The 24,964-nt window shown below is 45.6% G+C and overlaps 1 protein-coding gene across 4 annotated transcripts in view; it reads left to right on the forward strand.

The window, feature by feature from the left end:
- The first annotated feature begins 3,994 nt into the window (after positions 1-3,994).
- The window catches only part of SLC26A4 (solute carrier family 26 member 4), a 49,112-nt gene continuing 28,142 nt past the window's right edge, over positions 3,995-24,964 (forward strand). For 3 of the 4 annotated variants that reach the window (XR_012001846.1, XM_072759964.1, XM_072759965.1), the window contains exons 1-8: positions 3,995-4,064; positions 5,129-5,295; positions 7,028-7,167; positions 13,677-13,787; positions 15,460-15,644; positions 16,213-16,377; positions 23,068-23,220; positions 23,957-24,039. Coding sequence is in view for 3 of the 4 variants with exons in the window: in XM_072759964.1 (XP_072616065.1) it covers positions 5,132-5,295; positions 7,028-7,167; positions 13,677-13,787; positions 15,460-15,644; positions 16,213-16,377; positions 23,068-23,220; positions 23,957-24,039 (1,001 nt within the window). In the remaining variant the exon portion in view is untranslated. Of the gene's footprint in view, positions 4,065-4,378; positions 4,450-5,128; positions 5,296-7,027; positions 7,168-13,676; positions 13,788-15,459; positions 15,645-16,212; positions 16,378-23,067; positions 23,221-23,956; positions 24,040-24,964 lie in introns of those variants that run through there. The other variant, XM_072759966.1, reaches the window with a different exon arrangement.

Below are 24,964 nucleotides of genomic sequence, written 5' to 3' on the forward strand. Positions count from 1 at the left end.
AAAGACAACCAAATTCAGACCTATGAGAAAAGCAATCCTCTACTTTTATAGAAACCTGTAAGGGAGATGCCATTCTGTCCATGCACCATTTCTTTCTTTCTTAGAAAAGGCATTTAAAAGGCACCTGGGTGGCTCACTTGATGGAGCCACGGGCTCTTGATTTTGGCTCAGGTCATGATCTTGGGGTCCTGGAATCAAGTCTCCTTCACCCCCACTCTGTGCTCAGTGGGGAGTCTACTTAAGGAGTCTCCCTCTGCCTCTCTCCCCCACCACACTGCTCTTGCTCTCTCGCTCTATCTCTCAAATAAATGAATACATCCCTTTGTACACAACCTGCTTCTGTTTTGGGGTTTCACAGGTAGCAGAGCAGATTCCCTTGCTGCGATCTATTAAAAGTCATCTCGGGATCCCTGGGTGGCGCAGCGGTTTGGCGCCTGCCTTTGGCCCAGGGCGCGATTCTGGAGACCCGGGATCGAATCCCACGTGGGGCTCCCGGTGCATGGAGCCTGCTTCTCCCTCCGCTTGTGACTCTGCCTCTCTCTCTCTCTCTGTGACTATCATAAATAAATAAATAAATAAATAAATAAATAAATAAATAAATAAATAAATAAATAAAAAAGTCATCTCTCAACACATGCGTTTGTAAAAAAAAAAAAGAAAGAAAGAAAAGAAAAAGGTAAGAAAAAAATGAAAAAAAATCTTAAAAAAAAAAGGAAAAGGCATTTAACAGAAGAAAACAGTATCAAAAAAAAAAAAAAAAAAAAAAGAAGAAGAAGAAGAAAACAGTATCTTTAACCAGGTACAGGCAGCACTTACTACAGTGTGATGATTATTAAACCAAATTCTTATATAGAAAGATGAGGTTCAAAGAATAATTCTATTCTCCAACGGAAGCTACTTTGCCTTCTAGTGTAAGTTGATAGTCTATTCTCTCCTGTGTCCTTCTGACATCTCTACCCCACTCCTTATTTGTTTGATCACTACCACCACCACCAAACCACCACTAAGTTTCGATACGAGTGGTCCGCAGAGCTGACTGGCCCAGACTGCAAGTGTTCAAAAGAGCACGTAACAGGGAGCAGAAGTTTCAGAATGGGATGTGGGTTACATCTGTATTTGCATAGAGCGTCCAAGTAAACTAAGAATTGTGAGTCACCTAGATGAGCGACCGTGGAACCAATTATATGAACTGATGATATGAAGTCCCAGGCAGCCATTGGCAAAAGGAAGAATCCCCATATACTCCCCTGGAAGATATGAGTGACATAGACTTAATTTTTTTTTTAAAGTTGTAGACCAATATATAATTTAAGTTTTCATTTTTTAAAGAAATATGTTTGGGGTATGAGTATATCTGCTTAGAAAACATAGAAGGTAATGATGGTTGAGGGAAGCATAGTACTTGCCTTCAAAAAGTTTTGCTCTCCCAAAAGAAGAAGTTTTGGTCTAGAGAGGGAGATAAGACTTGTATGAAAACAGAATCAGGATACCAAGGTAGATAGCAAAAGGCATCTTAAAAGAGAATCAGATAAGGGGCCAAGAGAATTCAGAAAAGGGACTGGATTAATGCTGCCTGAGAGCATCAAGGAATGTTCATGGAGGAGAGAGAGTTTTAAGGAGCTTGAAGCTAAGTGTGAGGGTGTATAGAATAGAAACATTCTGAATTTATTTTAAGACAAATATTTGCCTCTATTTCAGTGTAGTTGAGTTACACGTCCAACAATGTGTCACTTATAGAAAATGCCCGTGCACTGTATACACATGTACTATACGATGCCTATACACCATACATATATGAATATATATGTTTGGAGAGAGATGCGTATGTTTAGTACATTTAGCAATTTAGTAATATAAGTATATTTTATTTTTAAAGATTTTATTTATTCATAAGAAAAAACACAGAGAGGGAGGCAGAGACACAGGCAGAGGGAGAAGCAGGCTCCCTGCAGGGAGCCCCATGTGAGACTCAATCCTAGAACCCCCCGGGATCACACCCTGAGCCAAAGGCAGCCGCTCAACCACTGAGCCACCCAGGTGCCCCAAGAAGTATATTTTAAATAACTACAGAACCTTAGAGGGCCTTCGAACCCCATCATAGGATGTTTAATAGCATCCCTGGCCTTCCTCCACTAGTTTTCAGTAGCATACCATCAGGCGTGACAACAAAAATGTCCTAGACATTACCAAATGCCCTGAGGGGCAAGATAGCCCTTCGTTAAGAACCAATGGTATACATAGTTGACTCTGGAACAACATGGGTGTTATAGGTTCCAAACCCTGTGGAGTTGAAAATCCTCCAGTAAGCTGGAGGATTCTTCAGAAACTTGGCTATGAACAGCCTACTCTTTTTTTTTTTTTTTTTAAGATTTTATTTCTTTATTCATGAGAGACACAGAGAGAGAGGCAGAGACACAGGCAGAGGGAAAAGCAGGCTCCAATGCAGGGAGCCCAACATGGGACTCCATCCTGGGTCCCCAGGATCATGCCCAGGGCCAAAGGTGGTGCTAAACCGCTGAGCCACCCCGGGGTTCCCCAAACAGCCTACTCTTGATTGGAAGCCTTAGCCATCGGAACACCATCAGTCAATTGACACATATTATCTGTGACTTACGTATTATACACCGTATTCTTACATGAAGGTAGATAAAGGAAAACGTTAAGAAAATCACAAGAGACAACACATTTACAGTATTGTACTGTACTCGTGAGAAAATTTCCACATATAGGTGGGTGGTCCTGTGTAGTTCAAAGCCGTGTTGTTCAAGGGTCAACTGTACAAGCAAATCCTCCCCTGTGAGTGGATAAGAATTCTCAAGTTCATGATCTTGATTTTTATTTTTTGGGTCCCTTCAATGGTTCTTCATTTAAAGTGTATTCGTTTTACTTATTTGAAGTTATCTCTACACTCAACAGCTTAGGGCTTGAATTCAGGACCCCGAGATTAAATAAGAGTCGCATGCTCTGTCAACTGAGTCAGCCAGGCACTCCTTAACCCTATTTAAGAATCAAGTAAGTTTTTTGCGCATCTGTTGAAAGCTGTTGACTCAGTCATTTATCAGGAAAATGCACATGGTCACACCGTGTGGAATACAATTACAGGGAATTTACACTAGGGTTCTCCCCAGAGGAGTTCTGTTTCCTGGAGTTTAAAGAATTGTCTTGGTCTGCATTTTCCAGCTAAGCAACTGCAGGCTGTGCCCAGAAGGTCCGCAGTCTCTTTTGCAGTCGCTTGGGTATTTACTTGGGAGCGCAGACAATCAGGATAGAGTCTTCCCGTTTACCAAGCTACCAAGCTCTCCCATCCTTCATCTTCCCCATCCCTCATCTTCACCTGCGACAGTCGGTTTTAGCGAATCCATCCCAGCAGGATCTGAACCCTGCTGCGGTAGGACAGACCCCACTCCCCCCACTGCCTGCCAGTCTCCATCCCTGTCCAGTCCCGCGATCCCTTCCTTAGTTGCCCAGATGACTGAGAAGGAAGGTAGAACCAGAGAGTCAGCAGGGGTAGGAAAGGGAGGCCCTTGGGTTTTATTTTTATTTTTTTAAGATTTTATTTATTCATGAGAGACAGAGAGAGACAGAGAGAGAGAGAGAGAGAGAGAGAGAGAGAGAGGGAGGCGAGACACAGGCCGAGGGAGCAGCGGGCCCCGCGCAGGGAGCCCGACGCGGGCCTGGATCCCGGGGCCCGGGGTCGCGCCCTGGGCCGGGGGCAGGTGCTGCAGCGCTGAGCATCCCGCGCCGCGTGGTTTCGGCCGTGAGAGGCAGCACACGGGCCCGCAGGAGCGCGGCCACAAGGAGCCCAGAGCCCAGGAGCAGACCCTCGAGTCCCCGCAGCCCCCCCCCCGACCTGGCGGCCCGCGCGGCTGGGGGAGGTGGCGAGGCCCGAGCCCCCGGCCTCCGCGCTCCGGGGGGGGGGGGGAGGGCGGCTGCCTCCGCGTCCCTCTTTCCGACTCAGGTGTCTCTGTTGCTCCATAAATACAACGTGTCCGGCCTCGTGCGACGCTATAAAGGCGGCGGCGCGGCGGCCCGGGGCACTCCCGGCGGGCCCGCAGCCGGAGCAGGTGAGCGGCCGCCGCCCCGCCCGCTCCCCCGGGAGCTCCGCCGGCGCCCGGCCCGGCGCGGGGTCGGCCTGGTCTGCGGGCGGGGCGGGGCGGGGCGGGGCGGGGGCCGGCGCCAGGCCCTGCACCTGCCCAGACGCGGCCCCCGGCCGGACGGCCACCGCCGCTGGAATTTGCCTGGGGACCGGGGCCGGGGCCGGGGCCGGGGCCTGACGTCTCCACGCCCAGCCCGGGGGCCGGAGCTGCGCCCTGGGTCGGCGCCGCGCGGGAGGAGCGCGGGCTCCCGCCGGGCTTTGGGGGAGATTTCAGGACGCGGACAGCGCCCCGGCGGCCGGCGGGCGGGGGCTGGGTGGAGCCCCGGAGCCCGGGACCCCGGGCAGGGCGGCAGGTGCGGGCGGCGGGACCCCGGGACCCCGGGCAGGGCGACAGGTGCGGGCGGCGGGGCAGCAGGTGCGGGCGGCGGGACCCCGGGCAGGGAGGCAGGTGCGGGCGGCGGGACCGCGGGACCCCGGGGCAGCAGGTGCGGGCGGCGGGACCGCGGGACCCCGGGGCAGCAGGTGCGGGCGGCGGGACCCCGGGCAGGGAGGCAGGTGCGGGCGGCGGGGCAGCAGGTGCGGGCGGCGGGACCCCGGGACCCCGGGACCCCGGGCAGGGAGGCAGGTGCGGGCGGCGGGACCCCGGGACCCCGGGGCAGCAGGTGCGGGCGGCGGGACCCCGGGCAGGGAGGCAGGTGCGGGCGGCGGGGCAGCAGGTGCGGGCGGCGGGACCCCGGGACCCCGGGACCCCGGGCAGGGAGGCAGGTGCGGGCGGCGGGACCCCGGGACCCCGGGGCAGCAGGTGCGGGCGGCGGGACCCCGGGCAGGGAGGCAGGTGCGGGCGGCGGGGCAGCAGGTGCGGGCGGCGGGACCCCGAGCAGGGAGGCAGGTGCGGGCGGCGGGACCACGGGACCGCGGGGCAGCAGGTGCGGGCGCGGACCCCCGGGCCCCGGGCTGGGCGGCGGCTGACGCGCGGTCCCCTCCTCCCGCCGGGCCCGCTCCTTCCCGGCCCCGCGGCGCCCGCCTCCGCAGGTCATGGAAGCGCCGGGCCGCCGGCTGGAGCCGCCCCCGCTCCCCGAGTACAGCTGCAGCTACGTGGTGTCGCGGCCGGTGTTCAGCGAGCTCGCCTTCCAGCAGCAGCACGAGCGGCGCCTGCAGGAGCGCAAGACGCTGCGGGAGAGCCTGGCCCGCGGCTGCAGGTAGCGCGGGCCGGGCGCGGGGGGCGTCGCCAGCCTGCGGGGCCGCCGGGCTGCCCGCTCGCCGGTGGCTCCACCGTTCTCCGCCCCGGGAGGCGCCCCGGGAGGCGCGGGCTGCAGGCTGGGCCCCGGCGGCGCCCAGGGTACGCCCAGGCTCGGGCCTCCTGGGGCAGCGGGACCCCCAGGGAGCCCTGCACCCTCCCGAGCCGCCAACGGCTACCACGACAGGAGCTAGACAACTGTCACCTGCTGCCAGATTTTCTTTGGTTTTAAGAATCTTTTTTTTTTTTTTATGATTTCATTTATTATTTATGAGAGACGCAGGGAGAGAGAGGCACAGGCACAGGCAGAGGGAGAAGCAGGCTCCATGCAGGGAGCCCGACGTGGGACTCGATCCCGGGACTCCAGGATCACGCCCTGGGCTGCAGGCCGGCGCTCAACCGCTGAGCCACCGGGGGCCCAAAGAATCGTTTATTATAGGACATAAGTATATACACAAGTAGACGTAGTATAATGAAGCCCTCTCCATGTTTTTACCCATCACTCCGCTTCAATGACCAGGTCTCTCTCTCTCCACCCACTTGTCCTCATTCTATTTTTTAAAAAAGATTTTATTTATTTATGAGACACACACACACACACACAGAGAGAGAGAGAGGCAGAGACACAGGCAGAGGGAGAAGCAGGTTCCCTGCAGGGAGGCGGACGCAGGACTCCATCCCTGGACCCCAGATCACACCCTGAGCTGAAGGCAGATGCTCAGACGCTGAGCCACCCAGGCATCCCTACTTTTTTTTTTTTTAAAGCAAATCCTATATGCCGTATCTTTTTTTTTTTTTAATTTTATTTTATTTATTCATGAGAGACACAGAGAGGGAGAGAGAGGCAGAGACACAGGCAGAGGGAGAAGAAGGCTCCAAGCCAGGAGCCTGATTCGGGACTCGATCCTGGGACCCCAGGATCACCCTGAGCTGAAGGCTGGAGCTAAACCACTGAGCCACCCAGGCATCCCCTATAGCATATCTTTTTGTCTGTATATATTTCGGTATATGTGTCTAGGGACTCTTAAAAAAAAAAAAAAGCAGTTACCTTATCACACCTAAAAAATAATTCCTTAATATGAAAAAGTCAAAATTTCCAATTGTGTCATAATTTAAATAATTCAGTTGAATGAGGATAATGCCCACCCACTCTTAACATTTTTTCCCCTTTTATCTATAGGGTGCTGAATTTAGAAAATACTAAATAGCAAGGCGCAACAAAGTGTACATTTATCATGTTAAGATTTTTGTATAAACTGGCTCCAAGCTTGTGTTGCCAAAATAAAGAGAGTGTGTTTATTTTTCTTTAAAGAAAAAAAAAAAAAGGAGTAGGAGAAGGCGCCTGGGTTAGAAGTCTGAAAATTAATCTCCATTTAGAGACTCCACATTGATCGTTCTGTGGCTGGTCTAGAAAATGGGTCCTTGTGTGGGGATATTTTCTCAGAGGATTACAAAGGTGGGAGAGGGGGAGGCCACACTTAATCCTGTGTTTTCTAGTACAGGGCATTTATAAGGGTAGATAGGGTTCTTGGCAAAAGCATGGCAAGCACTTCAGCATTGGTATTTGCCATGCAATTCTTATTCTTTCTCCAAACGGTCATAAAGATCAGCCCAGTCCTGCTCAAAACTTTGTGCTTTGCAATTGGTCGTGCCCGAGATGGTATTGGAAACCCACTTTTCTTGCCTTTTGACAGTTGTTCAAGGAAGAGAGGCCTTGGTGTGCTGAAGACTCTCCTGCCCATCTTGGACTGGCTCCCCAAATACCGAATCAAGGAATGGCTGCTTAGTGACATCATCTCGGGAGTTAGTACTGGGCTAGTGGGCACGCTGCAAGGTACGTGTTGGGGGATTGGCTTCCAGGTGACTGAGAGTCACAATCTCCAGCAGCTCCTGACTCCCAGGAGGCTGTACCAAATGTTTGCTTACCGTTCGAGATCTTCATCTTTCCTCTAGAGCCCCTTAGTGGACAGATCTGCCTCTTCTTTCCTCTTCCTTAGAGTTCTCCTCCTGGGAAACCCTTCATGGCTTCAGCCAGAGCCCTAGCACCTGAGCAGCGGCTTCCCAACCTTTATTGACCACAACTCACAGTAAGAAATAGATCTGCACACACTTACCTCAAGTTTTGTGAGATAATATTTACCCTCACTACGAGCGATATACTCTGATAGTTTCCGTTCTGTCCTATTCTATTCTGCTTATATTTTTTAAATGATGATTGCCGTCCATTAAATTATTTTGCATCCCACACTTGGGTCTTGACCTGTAATTTGAAGGTGGCTTAAGGGGAAGTGAAGGAGGTATTTTAGCCTAGAGTGTTGTACATAGCATTTTTTTCTGTCCTCCTTCCTTTTTTTAATCCATCCTCTTATTTTAATCTCTGGCAAAATGTCTTAACAGAGGTGTTTTGTTTTAAACAGGCTTTATATTTCCATGAACATCTTAGAAATCTGTTTGCATGGTTGGTGAAGAGCAGTATGAGCATTCTCCTCTGTCTCCCATCCCCCTTGTCTTCCTTCTGCTATCCCTCCAACTCTACAAAGCCCCTGGACCATGAAAGCAGAAGTCTCATTTATTTATTGTAATTTTAGGGGGCATCTGATATGCTCCAGGCACTAGGTATGCTGACATGAATAAGATGTACCACCTGCTCTCAAGGAGCTCGTGGTCCCGTGGGAAAGTGGGTAATGACAGTTCAACACAGGCAGGGACAGGGGTTCAAGGCCTAGGAGGTGAGCCAGCTTAGAGGCTCACCACCCAGCCTTAGGGGACTGGGAATGACTTCCTGGAGGCCAAGTTGCCACAGTGGAGTTTCCAGGAAGGTTAAGTCTGAGATTGTCAAACGTTGGGAAGTAGAGTTGGGTGGGGATGTGGGTAGAAAGATGGCTTGAAAATGGACCATTTCAAAACTTAGTAGCAACAGTCGATGAGCAATGTCATGAGCCAACCTTTGCCCATAGAGCTCTCAGGGTTACTCAGAGCAAGCCCGGTAGATTTCCACAGAGGAGGATGTTCTGTGGCCCCCAGTGTGCAGCTCCAGCCTGACCAACCGTGTTTTCAATCACAGAGGTGGACTGTGCAGCACATAGGTTCCATGATGCCACGTGCCCACGTGCACAGTGGACTCTTAAAAGCTGTGACGTAGCAACATCATGTGACTCCTGGGGGACAGGAACCATCAAACTCCTGTTTGCTTTGCTAGCGCCCAGCACATAGACTGGTACAAAAATAGATGGCCTCCTAAACATTTAGTGAAGAGGATTGATGATGAATCACCTTTATATGTGAAAAATGATATTTCAAGCTCTATCTCCCAAATTTTCATAGGCCGCCTAAGAATTAATCCTACTTTTAATTTGGTTTATTAAGTACCAGACACTATGCTGAGGCTTTGGCCAATTATCTCATTTAATCTTCACGAAAACATTTATTAACCCCTTAGTTAGATAGATGAGAAATCCATTAAGCCTTTTTCTATCTCAGTAAAGTCATCTTTGTAAGGCGAATTTCTGGGAGGTGAACCTGGTTCATTCCTGCATTCATTCACCCTTCATTCACTTAGTACTATTTGTAAACCAATTCTGTACGCCAGGCGTTCAGCGGTGAAGATTCAGTGGTTTATTGACAAGCACAGGTACTGACCTCATGGAGTTCCTTTTGAATGGTGGGCATTAATTTAATTAAATTAATAATTAAGTATAAAGTGAAAAAATAATTACTGACTGTAATAGATGTAATCCATTGTGTCGGATTATATACTCTGTACTAGGGATTATTTTGAGGAGGGAGTATTTATTTTAGATAGAATGGTCAAGGAAGGCCTTACTGAGGAAACAAAATGTAGTCAGAGGTCCAGAGGATAAAGAGACGCCATAGAAAGAGCAGAAGGGAGAGTGTTACCAGGGAGAGGCCCAAGGCCAAAAGGAGTTCAGTATTTTCAAGTGAGTTGTAAGAATTCTAGTGCGGGTGGGTGCAGTGGGTGGGGGGAGGGTGAACAGGAGATAAGGCTGGGCAGGGCTTGGGGCTAGGATGAGGCAGTGAGGCACTTGCTCTCAGAAGGCTTCCTTAAATATTGTGCCTGGGGCCCCTGGCTTGCCTCACCCCACTCCCAGCCCCGAGGACAAGTGTGTCAGCTTAAACCAGCTCCAGCAGGAGGTGGAGAGATCCGCAGAGATCTGACATATATTCTGGAGCAACAATCACTGATGTCTCCTGATGGATTTTGCATGTAGATGAAAAATCCCAGATGGCTCCAAAGTTATTGGCTTGAGCAACCGGGTAGATGGTTATGTCCCTTATTAAAATGGCAACGGCTGGCTGAGGAGCAGGTTTGGGATGGAAAGTGAAGAGTTTCCTTTTGGACACGTGCGTGAGACCGCTAAGTGGAAATGCCAAATATAGAGCTTCTCTTGAGCTATCACAAGGGAAGGGGAGAGGTCTGGGCTAGGCAGAAAAATCAGGAAAGCATCCCTTTGTCGAGGTGATCTCTAAAGGAGTGGGAATGCCTGAGGAATTCCCTTTATTTTCTCCTTTATCCCGGGAGAAAGGGCAGATGGAAGAGAAGATGGCTGGACCATTCAGAGGTCAGGAAGATAAGAGGCGGAGGAGAAACATGAGGTGGCTCAGGAGGTTGCAGAGGAAGAGCAACTGGAGGGATGTGGGGTCAGAAGCCAAGAGACAAGGTTGCTTTAAAAGGATACAGGCCCCGTAGTGTCCTACTCTTGAGGGGAGAGTCTGAAGACACAACACAGAGCAGGCTTTTAAGAAGGTTTGCGTGTGGGGCACCTGGTGGCTCAGTCGGTGAAGCATCTGACTCTTGGTTTAGGCGCAGGTCCTGAGATCGAGCCCCACATCAGGCTCTGTGCCCAGTGCGGAGTCTGCTGGACAGTCTCTCCATCCCTCGGCCCCTCCCCCTGCTTGCACACATACTCTCTCTCTCTCTCTCAAATCAATTAAAAAAAAATTTTTTTTAAAAAAAGGTTTACTGTGAAGCAGAATAGAAAAATGGCTGTAAGCAGAGAGAGAGGTAGGGGATGGAGGTAGAATGAGGGAGGATTTCGTTTTCTTTTCATAGAAGAGAGAACCAGAACACGTGTGGGGACTGGTGGGGGCGTCCTTGTAGAGAGAGAGGCGTCTCTGGCCCAAGAGGTGGAGGACAAACTAAAACGTGGTGTGAAGGGGGGATTGCAGATGGGGCTCGAGGACAGAAGTAGGGGGGTTGCTCCTTAAAGACAGGAGGGATATTTCCCCCATTTTTAAAAGCAAAAAGAACAAATGGTGCAAGGATAGAGGGGTTTGAAATTATGGTGGAAAGCAAATTGGGAACATCTCTTAGGGACTCTTGAGGTGGAGCCTAAGACTCATCTTGGAACCGGGTGGGTGTGCAGAAGGGGGAGGGGCAGCCTGAGAAAGTCCGGGAGGGGAGGTCTGAGCCACCAGGGCTCCCCAGGGCCCACCTGGGGCCTGACTCTCCCGCAAGGCCGGCAGGCCCCAGTGCACACTACCTGGTCCAGGCCAGCTTCTCCAGCTGCTCAAGCGCTTGTCACCCCACGAGGTGGGTGTTCGGGTTCAGCCAGGCAGGGTTTCACCAGACAAGCAAAGGGAAGGGGGGAGAGAGTGAGGCAAGGGGGTTCCGAGTAGGTGAGAAAGTCCACCGGCAGGAGGCAAGAGAAGACAGGGGAGGCACCAAGAACAGGGAGGGAGCCAATCAGTCAATGGTTTGGAAGCCTCATGGGAACAAAGAAATGTAGCAGCAAGGATTGCCCAGTAGGTCAACTGAAAGGCTAGGAGGCAATGGTTTGAGAGAGGGAGGAGATTGCAGGGCAGGACCAGAGTCCCTAGTGGTGGCAAGCGGGGGGCCACACCACACCCCCGGCTGGCCTGGCGCCTGATGGGTGGGCCAGTAACTCATGGGAGAGGGCAGGCTCAACTCCCCAGAAGCCATTTGTTGCTAAGGGTAATGGGATCTTTTTGACTTCTGTTATATATAAAGAAAGAAGTTACCACCAAGCAGCAAAATATCAACGCAAGCCTTTTAGGGGTATCTTCATTCCCAACTACGGGGGAGACCGCCCTCCAGTTTCTACTCTTGCCTTCTAGATGCTTGCCAACCTTTTTAAAAGGGATTTTACTTATTTATTCATGGGAGACACAGAGAGAGGCAGAGACACAGGCAGAGGGAGAAGCAGGCTTCCTGGAAGGAAGCCCGATGCGGGGACATGATCCCAGGACCCAGGGATCACGCCCTGAGCTGAAGCAGTGGCTCAACCGCCGAGCCACCCAGGTGCCCCTTGCCAACGTTCGCCAGCACCACCTTTACCAGCGTGTGCCGCCACCTACACGTGAAGGCCACCAGCAGAGGTTCTGGGCTTCAATCAATGGCTCAGATTTCTTTATGCACCACATTCCTCTATAAAAAAAAGATGCTTACAGTATCCTCGAGCAGCACTTGTCCCTAAGTAGGACACTATATGGAAACAGACAAAGTCCCTGTTTCCTGGGGCCTGTAAACACAGCAGAGCCCAGTTCAGGGAAGTGAAGTTTGAGAAACACTTGAGAAAAGTACATAGAGAAGAGGTTGCTTTTATTTCCTGCTCCTCTTATCTTCCCACTGTGGAGTCACCTTTTGGCTGCAAGCTCTTGGCATGAGGGGTTATCGCCATTTCTTGTAAGTTATGTATTAAGACGCTTGCATCAGGAATACAGATTATTCTAGAATGCAGATTCTGTAAGGGCAGACTCTCTTGTCCATTCCCACATCCTCCCAAACCATGTGCGGGCACACGGGAGGTCTATGATCAATAGTCGTCAAGTGGAATGCATGAATGCTTATTGTAGGAAAGCGAGAAAATACACACGAGGAAGCTGAAAAATACCTCCTCTGCAATCTAGAAGCCTCCTTTGATCCTACCATGCAGACAACCCACTAATATTTTAGTAAATATCCTACTAGACACATAAATTCTGTAAAAGAAGAAAATGTCAGAATGATAAAAGCACTAAATTCAGGAGAGCGGTTGCCTTCTGGCGGGGGAGGGAGGAAGGACCATGTGACGGAGGAGAAGTATATGGAGTTGCAACTTTACTGGCAATTTATTTCTTAAGCTGGAAGGTGAACACATGGGTGTTCAGTATATTAGTCTTTTTGTACATGGAAGTGACTTAGTATAATACTGAAAATCTTTCGAGATTCTTTTGTGCATGCAACATCCATGTTTACTTTTTATAGAAGTGAGAGTGTGCATACTTACCATGATTTTTTTAAAAAGATTTATTTATTTGAAAGAGAGAGCACAAATGGAGGGAAGAGGGGCAGAGGGAGACGGAGAAGCAGGCTCTCTGCTGAGCAGGGAGCTTAACCTGGGGCTCGATCCCAGGACCCCGGGATCATGACCTGAGCCGAAGGCAGACACTCAACTGACACTCAACTGACTGAGCCGCCCAGGCGCCCCTGTACCGTGATTTTGAATCCTGCTTGTCCTCACTGCTTTATCTTTACCTAGCTCCACGTCAGTAGGTGTATTCCTATACATCACATCAATTTCCTTTTACAGGATTACGGTGCGTCAGGTATAACTTGGTAAGCACTTTGCCGCCCTGCGAGTACAGGGGGTCACCTAAATGCACCGAGACGTGTATTTAGTAAATCATGGGGACACTGCGAGCCAGGATATTTAGGTTGTTTTCTGCCTTTTTGAAACTGCCCTCCATGTAGTCCTTTGTTAAGGGGCCAGTGATCAATGGGCTTGAGTTTCTTCTCACTGGGAGTGAAATGTGAGGAGGTGATGACTCCCCAAGAAGTACTTAGCCAAGGGCAAGCACAGACTCCGCCCCGCGGGGAGCCAGGACTCCGAGCTGGGTGGAGGCGCCGGGCTCCTGCCTGCACCTGTGCGCGGTTGTCATGGTTTCCTGGGTTTGGATCCAGTTCGTTCCCCAGCAAGACAGGGGGGAATGACTGTGCCCTTGTGGACACGGAGACCAACACTGCCTTCCCTCCAACATCTGTTGGCAAAACTGCTCTGAGCCCGCGGACTGAATCCACGGAGTCTTTAACCAACTGACTTGCCTTCGCTTTTCCACTCGTCTAATCAGTGGATAATGGGATGACTGATCGATTGGATCAATTTATTTAAGCAGGTGGTGCTCGAGGATGAATCGCTCTCTCAGCTGATCCAGTTCACGTTGGGCAACCTGCTGTGGCCCCCAGCAGGACTGTACGCAAACCAAGCAAGACCAGCCAGGGCGAGCTGCAAATTTGGAGTATGGATGAAAAGGCCTTTCTTTGAACAGGAGAAATGATGCTGTAACTTTTGTGTGTGAATTTACTCGTTTTGGATGTACTTTCAGGCATGGCGTACGCTCTGCTAGCCGCGGTTCCTGTTGGATATGGTCTCTACTCTGCTTTCTTCCCCATCCTGACATATTTTATCTTCGGAACATCAAGACACATCTCAGTTGGTAATTAGAAGCAACACTACAATTGCATTTATTCCTGTTTAACGTGCTTTGGCTACAGGATGGGTACGAGGCTTCCATACCTTTGTTAATGTTTTCCAGAAAAATAGGCCTTCAATGCTTCACAGGCTTCTCCCATGTGACGATGTAGTGGTTCTTCTTAGCTTTCAAAATACCATCTCTTTGGTCTTAAGTTTATACGTAACTCTTTTTTTTTTTTTTAAAGAGGATAGAATTGAAAGATTGTCAAAATAACAGTCTACCTTCAAGTTCTAGCATATTTTCATTTTAAGAAATGTAATGAATTTGACTCCGTATTTAGAAAGTGGTCACTTCCAAAATGCAAAATGGGAAAAATATCTTCAAGGGGTCTTCAAACCTCCTGTTTTACTAGACCAACTTATCATTTACTAAATTATGTTCATCAAATACATATTCATCATTTCATTAAAAACTGTACTCCTTTTAAGTCACTAATATTGGAAGGCTGGCAAAAGTGTGCCAAAACTATTTAGAAACTAAGTTTGGCTTTCCTTCTTGGTATGGCTCAAAATAGGCTTATTTTCTGCTGTTCCTAAAATCTGAATTCTCTTTTGCTGGAATGTTCTAGTAAGTGAATGTTTTAATGCTATTTTGTGACTTTGACATTTATACTTGAGATAATTTTGCGCCTACATCCATCTGCTGGCTAGACATGTCTACCTGGACAATCCGCTTGAGACAAACACAATCATCAACTGTATCTCAACCCATAGCCCTGTCCTTAGCTGTATAGTCCCCAGTACCTGGCGTATTGCCTTGTCTATGGAAGGAGATCAGGAAAAGGTTATTGATTGGAAGCACTTCCTCGCCTGGGAGAATCGATCAGTATCAGAGGCTCGACAACATGAGGAACATAGGAGCTGATTTTTTTTCTCTTTGGTATCCTATACGTGTAGACACTCCAGGTTCCTGGATTTTGGTACCGAGCCCTTCCAACTGTCAGAGCCTTCCATGACGAAAGGATAGGATCACCATCACGGATAAAAATATCAGGAGTGAATGGGAGAGAAGGAATCCTTTCAAAACACAGCATCTTATAGACTGGCATTTGATATGAAAAAAAAAAGATTTGTCTTGAAAAGAGAAGATAAACTATATACTCTCTTTGCTGTCCCTATATCCCAATCTGGACCTTGTGCCATTGTATTTATTTTAAGCATCAGTTTCCTAATTAGCTGTGTAGGTTTCTCTTCGAAGACGAGCTGAGACCAGGTACTCAGATCCATCGAGATCAGGGCATAGGATGTCCTAGGAAATGAGCTTGTATGAAAGAAATGGGATAGAACAAGTAAGGATTCAGCTTGTTTGCCACCAGGAAAGGTTTCCTGGCAACTTCCCCCACCCCCGCCCCAACATGCATGAAGACCACGCAAAGACATGTTAGATAACCTTCCTGTGTAATCACCAAGCATCCGGAATGCCGTATTAGAACTGCCTACCTGCATGTCTCTCTTGCTCATTTCTGGGTCACAAGTGCTTTGCTTGAAATGTCTGCTTTGTAGCTTCCTTAGTGAACAAAAAATATTTTCTCAATCATAGCTAAGAATTTCACACGTCTAATCCTATGTAGACATGTTGAACCTAAACATTGGTGATGAATAATTATTAATTGATAGAGGCTTCTTTCCCCCAGGGCCATTCCCAGTGGTCAGTTTAATGGTGGGATCTGTCGTACTGAGCATGGCCCCGGATGAACACTTCCACATATCCAGCGGTAACGGCACTGCATTCAATGCCACCGTGATAGACTACGCGGCTAGAGATGCAGCAAGAGTTTTGATTGCGAGCACCCTTACTCTTTTGGTTGGAATCATCCAGGTAATGGGATTGCAAGTACAAGATGGATTGGCATGATTTTTATTTGAAATAACTGAGCGTGAAGCATGTGGACTTCGAGATTCATTTTAAAAGCGAAACAGAGCAATTTATTGGACCCCCCCCCCAAAGTTATTTTCTAAATTATATTGTTTTAGGTCAGATGCTGAAATAGTCAGCAAGACCCCACTTATGAAGGCTCGAGTACCATCCAAGTCAGAGACAGAAAAAAAAAATCAGAATAACATGTGTGATTCAAATGAGGATGAGGGAAGGGAAGTGTGCAGAACCAACAAAGGAGAAAAAGTGTCCTGGTGAGCAGAGCCATGGGATCTGAAAGTCACAGAAATAAGCCACATGATTTTTGCTTTTCTTATTACGTATCTAGAAATACTTCAAGGTTCATATTACCGGAGTTTTCAAATTTTAGAGTGGTGGAGGGGCATGCCTACGAGTATTTTTGTATTATTAGCAGGCTACCAGAGTTTGAACTGATGTTTAGTTTAATTCGTTAAAAGAGTCGGTCCTTCTCCCAGACAAACATTAACTTTTTCTTTCCTTCTTATACTAGTTGATATTTGGAGGTTTGCAGATTGGATTCATAGTGAGGTACTTGGCAGATCCTTTGGTTGGCGGATTCACAACAGCTGCTGCCTTCCAAGTGCTGGTCTCACAGCTGAAAATCGTTCTCAACGTTTCAACCAAAAACTATAATGGAGTTCTCTCCATCATCTATGTAAGTGTGGCTTCTTACTCTGGGGATGGCTCACTGAGAAAAATCTCTTCTTTCCCCTTTAACCTGCATCTGGAGAGCGTAAGTTGCCCCCATGCCATACTTTGGGATGCCATGGAAAACCTTCTCCAAAAAGCAAGCAATAGAATCAGGAGTAACATTGAAGACGGCACATTTTACAAATCATCGTTCTCAACTGGTCAGAGTGGTTTCGAAAGTGTCACTGAACTCAAAAATATTAATGAAAACAAAGCAGTATAGTGAAGTGAAGTCTGATCCGGGATGCCGTGGACTCCAGTGTCAGCTTGGCTTCTGATAAGTTCTAGTGACTGTAGACACACCTGGGGGGATAGTGGCTGAAAGCTCACGATTGGAGCTGGGTGACCTGGAAGTCATGTCCTGACTCTACTAGTGATATGACCAAATCACCATGCCTCGGTTTCCTTCTCTGCCAAATAGACTTGGTAATAATTATCTATAGTCGTAGTTAAGTTAAATGAGGGTGTCAGAGAAACACTTGGCCCAGAGGCTGGCACATGACAAGTACTTGAAAAAAAGTGGTTAGGTTAAAATTATTATTTCATATGCCAAGGCTTCTTTTTTTATTTGTTAAATGAAACGACTGGAGATGTAGCTCTAAAGCCCTCTCTAACTGCGACAGTCCGTAAAATGCATAATGTAAATGTCTCAGCAATTATAGATGAAAAGGAACATTAGATTCAGAGATGATTCAACATGCAAAAGAGATGCAAAAGAAGGATGTAGATCACACTAATTAGATTTGAAAAAGTTCTTGGGCCTAAATATACGTTCTATATAAAACATGCTTATTGATGCTTGAAAATGATAATGATAGTAACATGATGTCATCCTAGCTTGGGGAGAATGATACTCTGCAAAAATAACGTGCTAGGCCTTAAGAATGGAGTTTAAGTCCTTTAACGACCCAATGGATTAGCTTTGGAAACAGTGTAAGGCCGTGTATCATACGTAAACATTAGCCAGGTGGTCAGGAATTTGTTCAGTTCCACGACAATGCCGTTACCCCACATTACTCTAGCCGTTACCCCACATTGCTCTAGCCCTTCAACAAATACTGCCCAGTGCCTGTCACAGGCCATGTACCGCCTGAGCCCTGGGAATAGGTAAAGGAGGTAGTCTCACGCAGGGATTAGTCCGGGGCTTTGAATTTCAGTAGACCTGAATTGGAATCTCAGTTCCACTACCTACTGCCCGCATGATTTGGGGCATGTGATATGTAACTTTTCTACAGTTCAGTGTCCTCAGTTGTAAAATGGGAGTAATCACAGTAGCCACCTCTTAGAATTGCCAGGATTAAAAAGGATAATCTGTGTAAAGCACTTAGTACACTACCTGGCTCATAGTAAGAGCTTAGTCATTTAATTCATAATAATAATAATAACTACTATTATTATTTTCGTGACTAAGGTGAATAGACCTCATGGAACTTGCAGTTCACTTCCCAAGGAGCCAGCCTATGAATGTAGGCTGTTTCTTGATTCAGTATTATTTTTGTTGTTGTTGCTTTTTTTTCCTACCAGATGCTTGGTTCATTTTGAAACCTTCTGACTGCCTTTCTCTGACAGACTCTCTCACCTTTGCAGTCCGTGGCACGTCTTGCTTTTTTTTTTTTTTTTTTTTTTTGGCTTTCATACCTTCCCTGTCAACTGTTCGTTCATTTATTCCTTCATTGCCATTCATACAATTCATCTAAATAGGTATTTAGACTACCTCCAATGTGCTAGGAGCTATTTTCTCCCTATACAAATCCACTGACCCCTGAATCCACCAAGATACCCCTTACTGAGTATATTCACCTCTTCGTAAACATTGCTTGGCCTGCATCCACACAGATCACAGGGGGCTTAGGCCCTGGCCATTCGGGGACCTCTGCAGATAAGAATAGTTCTTCTGGTCTCTTAGGACTGGTTTTCTTCTTTTAAGCTTTTATTTTAATTCCGGTATAGTTAATATATAGTGTTATTCATTTCGGGTGGACAATATCGTGATTCAGACACTTCCATACAACACCTGGTGCTCATCACAAGTGCCCTCCTTAATCCCCATCACCTGTTTACACATCCTCCCACCCCCCCTCCCTCTGGTAACCAGCAGTTTGTTCTCTATAGTTAAGAGTCTGTTTCTTTGTTTGCCTCTTTCTGTCTTTCCTTTTTTAAGATTTTATTTATTTATTTGAGAGAGGGAGAGTGAGTGAGAGAGAGCACAAGCCAGGGGGAGAGGGAGAAGCAGACCCCTGCTGAATGGGGAGCCCCAATGTGGGGGCTTGGCCCCAGAACCCTGGGATCATGACCTGAGCCAAAGGCAGACAGTTAACTGAGCCACCCAGGTGCCCTGTCTCTCTCTTTTTTTCTTTTGCTCTTTTGTTTTTAAAATTCTACATATGAGTGAAATCATATGGTATTTGTCTTTTTCTGACTTATATTGCTTTGCATAATACCCTCTAGCTCCATCTATGTCATTACAAATGGCAAGATTGCATTTTTTTTGGATGGTTGAGTGATATTCCTGTGTGTGTGTGTGTGTGTGTGTGTGTGTGTGTGTGTGTGTGTGTGTACACCACATCTTCTTTACCAATTCATCTGATGATGGACATCTGGGCTTTTTCTGTATTTCGGCTGTTGTGGACATTGCCACCATGAACATTGGGGTCCATGTGTCCCTTTGAATCACTATGTTTGAATCGTTTGGATAAATACCTAGTAATACAATTGCTGGATTTTAGGGTAGTTCTATTTTTAGCTTTTTGAGGAAACTTCACACCTGTTTTCCAGAGTGGCTGTACCAGTTGAAATCTGGAACTGTGGGACTTCCAGTTTTGTTTTCCTTTTTCAAGATTGCTTTGGCTCTTTGGGGTCTTTTGTGGTTCCCAACAAATTTTAGGATTGTTTGTCCCAGTTTTGTGAAAAATGCTATTGGTATTTTGATAAGGATTACATTAAATGTGTGGATTGCTTTGGGTAGTACAGACATTTTAGCAGTATTTGTTCTTCCAATCCACAATCTTTCCATTCCTTTGTGTCTTTCCTAGGACTATTTAAGACAAAGCTTGCTGCAAATGATCCCACTTTGAAACAGGGACAAAAGAGATCAAGAAATACTAGGACAAGGTCAAAAATAGTTTTAAACCAAACACAATATTTTTTAAAAATTTTGTTTATTCATTCATGAGAGAGGCAGAGACACAGGCAGAGGGAGAAGCAGGCTCTATGTAGGGAGCCGGATGTGGGACTTGATCCCAGGAGCCTGGGGTTACACCCTGAGCCAAAGGCAGACGCTCAACTGCTGAGCCACCCAGGCGCCCCAAACCAAGCACAATTTTTCTGCGACTTATGTCCTCTCGAACATTATTCTTGCAATCTTAGATTAGAATGTATCATGGAATTTTGTGAGAAATTCCTCCAGAGCAGTCAGGTTGGATGAAGATGTCTCAATCTTCCCCGTGTGATAATGCCTCTGAGCTTGCTTTTCAGAAAATGAGGGATCAGCAGGTTGGGAAAGGATTGCAAAGGGTTGAACAAACCACTCAGTACTTGAACAGAGAATTTTTCTTATGACATGACCCGATGCAATCATTAATGAAAGAATCCTTCAACAAATGCAGAGCAGTAGTGGACTCCTCCAGGAAAAATAGGAAGATTGTTGTAAGATACTTTCCATGGCATGTAGCAACTTAACATGCCTTTTGTTAGAAGGTTGTACCTTGGATTGTTTCCCTCCCCCAACTCCTCCCCAAAAGGAAAACAATACGAAGAATTAGAGGAGGAAATGTTGGGACAGTAAGAAAAACTAAAGCTCTAATTCACAAATGCCAGAGCCACTGAGTATAGGTTGTAGAAGGGGGAATGACAGGATGTTGGCAGGATTCGGAATTGGTAATACTCCTCATGCACCGTGTAGCTACTCAGTTATGTAAGTAAATCCCATAGCACATGGAAGAATGATTGTGTTTTCCTACCGTTACTTTAAATGCCTTGTCTCAATAGACAAAGGGAGGCTTTCTGCTTCCTTACTGAACTGATACCACCCCCTCATTTCTTCCTCTAATGAAGAGGAAAACACGGAAAAGTTCTGCCCAGATAATGAGAGTCTTGAAAGCCACCAAATCTGCTTCAGTACGTAAATACCAAGTCACTCTAGTAAAGAAAAGAACACTTAAAGGGTTGATCTCCGTATGGGCAGAAATTCTTTCTGGTAGGAGGAAATGCCTGACTGCAAGGGGTGATTAGAAAGGGTTTGTCACATTGATAAAGAAGACTTAAATTTGGCACCAAAAGTTAACTGATAAATTTCCTCATATGTAACATCAGGTGTGTATTTTTTTCTGCTGGCTTCATATGCCCACGTAACGCTAGGCAAAGAAGGAAGAAATGATCCAAATGGTCCTAGAATTCTCCAAGCACGGTAGGAAATATAGTAAAATATTTCCCATTGTTGAAATGGTCATTATTAGGATTTGAACTATTCAGAATACTCGGTTGAAATATGGATTCATATGTGTATCCACATTTTAAATATATTTTAGTAAGTATTTGCATGGTAAACTAAATTAGAATTACTTTTCAGTGCTTTCTTCGAAACTCATCTCTATGATCTTTGAGTATAATCTGACTCCTTCAGTTTATGTAGGTTTTATTTTCACATAGACTAGACTTTTTATTGTAGAAATTTTCATAGGAGATGCCTCAGTATATAAGCAACAAATATATTTATATGCTTGTTTAATGCAGTTGTGTAATATAAACTGATTTTGGGTTTTATTGCAACTCATGTCACATTTTTAATATACCGAAGGTGCTTTTTTTATTCCAAGATCTCCCAGATTAAATGGGAATCCTGGAGCAATCATTTTAGTAAGGTGAAATGTTTTTATGATTGGGATAGTTATCTGCTTGTTTTCAAGTTTGAGTTTTTCCCTCTTGAGTTGAAAGTAAACCTTTACTGTATAGACAGTTAAGTGAAATATGGTGTCCTGCTTATGAATTAATGAGGCTCATCATCAGAAAATTGATGATTGAAAGGGCCAGACAGCAATACCATCACGACTCTGAGGCATGTAGGACTGTTGGCTCCTATGGCAGATGCCCTAAATTCTTGAGTTAGGGTGACCATTTGTGGTACTTCTACATTTTCTCTCTCTCTTTTTAAGGATTTTATTTATTTTAAAGAGAGAGAGAGAGAGAGCACGTGCTCTCTGGGGTCGGGGGAGCAGAGGGAGATGGGGAGAGAATCCCAAGCAGACTCCCCACTGAGCTTGGAGCTGGATGCTGGGCTCCATCCTGTGAACTTGAGATCATGACCTGAGCCGAAATCAAAAGTTGGACCCTTAACTGACTGAGCCACCCAGAGGCTCTCATTTCCTCTTTTTCACACAGCTATCACTTGCTTCATCTTTTGCTATCACTGTATCTGCCTCTGGCAATTTTGACTGACTCGGGAAGGCAAAGTAAATTTGTTGGTATTGGGTTTAAAGCAAGCGCAAATATACCTTCTGAGTGAAAGTCTAAGAGGCTTCCTGCAAGCCGAAAATTTGAACTCTATCTAGTTCAAGAACTTGGTGGCTGTCTTTTGCTAGCGTGAAAACTTCTCCCTTCATTCCCCTACCCTTGAATGTTTTCTAGAGAATTGGAGTTGTTGGCAAAATGACTGCTAGATCACTTAATGTTCTTTATACATAACTATTATTGGGTTGTCATTAAAATTACTTTAAATACAGCTTGTCTGTGAAATTAAGTAAGATATATGTTATAAGGGATATAAGATGCTCTATCCTTTATTTTCATATAAAAATATATCTATAAAACGACTCATTAAAAAAAAAAAAACATTCACCAAGAGATTGTCTCAAAGAATTAAAGAATGCCTTCTTAAATCCTGCCTTCCACAGGACTGAAGCTGCTGGAACAAAGGTATTAGTGTTCTTCCCTGGGATTCTCTGTTTCTTTGTTGCTAATCTGCCTTGATTCCCAGAAACCTCCTATTTACAAAACAGGACGAATTAATTCTTGAGTTGGCTTGTCTGTCCACTTAGAAAGAATTGTTTTTATTTAAGTCGTCTCAGTTAAGTTTGAACTAAGTGCCAAATTAATTTCCTAAAATTTAGGAATTGAGCTATATATCAACTCAGTAGCTTTGCTTTAGCATGAAGACTGGATTGATCCCTATGGATCTACATATGAAGTCTTTAGGTATTTTTATGACCACCTATATCATTCAGGTTGGGGAAGAGTTTTACCTAAAATAATGGCTGATTGGGACTTTTTGGTTTATTGGTTTTTAGTCCCAATAATACCACATCAACACTATGAAATTAGCTCCCTTAATAGCCCCTGTAAAACCACTTTAAGATATAAAGCTTTTCTCCAAAATTCAACATGCAATATTTTTTCTTTTCAAACATCTCATTTTTATTGTAAAAAATGCAGATAAACAAAAATAAAAAAGTAGAAATCACCCATGGTTTTACCACTCCAATTAACCATCATTAATAACTTGGTATATATAATATATCATAACTTGCAAAAACTGCATATTTTTAATGGTCTCTGTTTTAGCTAACACAAGAATTGCTACTGTCATTAGATTTTTAAATGCTGTTTGATGATGATATGATTTTTCACAAGAGAAGAATATACAATTATTTTCTTTTTACAGACTCTGATTGAGATTTTTCAAAATGTTGGCAACACCAATCTTGCTGATTTCATTGCTGGATTACTCACCATTATCATCTGTATGGCAGTTAAAGAAGTGAATGATCGATTTAAGCACAAAATTCCAGTCCCTATTCCTATAGAAGTAATTGTGGTAAGTAAAACATGTAATTAGAAAATTTGCATTCATTAGTTCGACAAGAAAGAAGTTAAAATAAAGACTAATTAATTAATTCATTCATTCATTCATGAGAGACGCAGAGAGAGAGGAAGAGACACGGCAGAGGGAGCCTGATGTGGGACTCCATCCCAGGACCTGACCTGAAGGCAGATGCTCAACCACTGAGCCACCCAGGTGGCCCAAGAAGTTGTACTATATATAGAGAATATTACTCAGCCATAAAAAAGAATGAAATCTTGCCATTTGCAGTAACATGGATGCAGCTAGAGAGTAACATGCTTAGTGGAATAAGTCAGAGAAAGATATGAAGTGATTCACTCACATATGGCATTTAAGAAACAAAACAAATGAACAAAGAGAAAAAGACAAACACTCCCCACCCCTAGATTCTTAAATACAGAGAACAAACTAGTGGTTGCTAGAGGAGAAATGGGTGGCGGATGGGGAAACATGAAGAGGATTAAGGGTCCTCTTATCTTTTTTTTCTTTTTAAGAGTCCTCTTATCTTGATGAGCACTGAGTAGTGTCTAGAAAAGTTGAATCATTACACTCTACACCTGAAACTAATATACTAAATGTTAATTATCCTTGGATTAAAAAAAAAAAGAAGAAGAGACCTACAGGGCAGACTGCCCAATGAGGAGACAAGAAAAAAAAAGGAGTTATTAAAACATGGAGTTTTTTTTTAACCTCTTTTGTTTTATTTCAGACAATAATTGCTACTGCCATTTCATATGCAGCCAACCTGGAAAAAAACTACAATGCTGGCATTGTTAAATCCATCCCGAGGGGGTGAGTGTGGAGTTCCTCTTAGGCAAGACTAATATATTAAATCAGTACTTTCTATTTAAAGGAAACCTTTTATTATAAGCTGCATTTCATTGGTGCTCCTTCAATAGTCTTCTCTGTGTGAGATCTTCAAGAAACACCCATTTGTGCAAAGGATCAGATAGATGGTATGCACATGTAGATAAAGTTCAAGCCATTTGTTGAAAAGCAGCTCCCAGAGGCTCTGTTTTTTCATTTTCTGAAAATGTGGCAGGACATGTACAGTTACCACCAGACTCCTGACTTAAACTCATGTGTGTAATTACAATATGATACAAATAGAATCACGGTTTGTAGCATTTATCAGAATGAGGACAATCTCCTTAAGGAATAAGGGACATCTGACCTAAGTTCTCCACCCATTAGTTTGTCCATCTTAAATAATAATTATGTCATTTGTTCCTATGAATAAAATGCATTATCTTCAAGGGAGGTTTTATAGATGTTTGGTAGTTCGGGGAATTAGAAGAGTAAAGAGTTGAGTTCCTTTGTCCCCTTCTGTCACCACCTAGATCGATGACTGAGGGCAGGGGGCGGAGGGTCTCCTATAGAACTAGGGTAATGATAACTGGCAAATTCTTAATTTGGGCTTGTTCTGAAATGCCTGTGAGCTCCTCCAGGAGGGCTTGAGGCCTGTTGTCTTGTTTGACGCCATCTTCGTAGCATGGCACCTGTCCCATAGGAGTCCCCAGAAATATGCACTGAGGGAAGAATAGCCAAGCCTCTGCTGTTACAAGTAAGCCATTTTTGTCTGATCTCGGAAACCAGTGTCATGACATCAACAACCTTCTAAAAGAAAGGTGGGGGAGAGACCAGAAAAGAGAAGGGAAAGTAGAGTGTTGAGGTGAGTTCCATGACAGGAAGGGGTACAAAGAGAAAGATGGTGCAG

Source organism: Vulpes vulpes, chromosome 5, assembly GCF_048418805.1.
Source record: "Vulpes vulpes isolate BD-2025 chromosome 5, VulVul3, whole genome shotgun sequence".
Taxonomy (NCBI): domain Eukaryota; kingdom Metazoa; phylum Chordata; class Mammalia; order Carnivora; family Canidae; genus Vulpes; species Vulpes vulpes.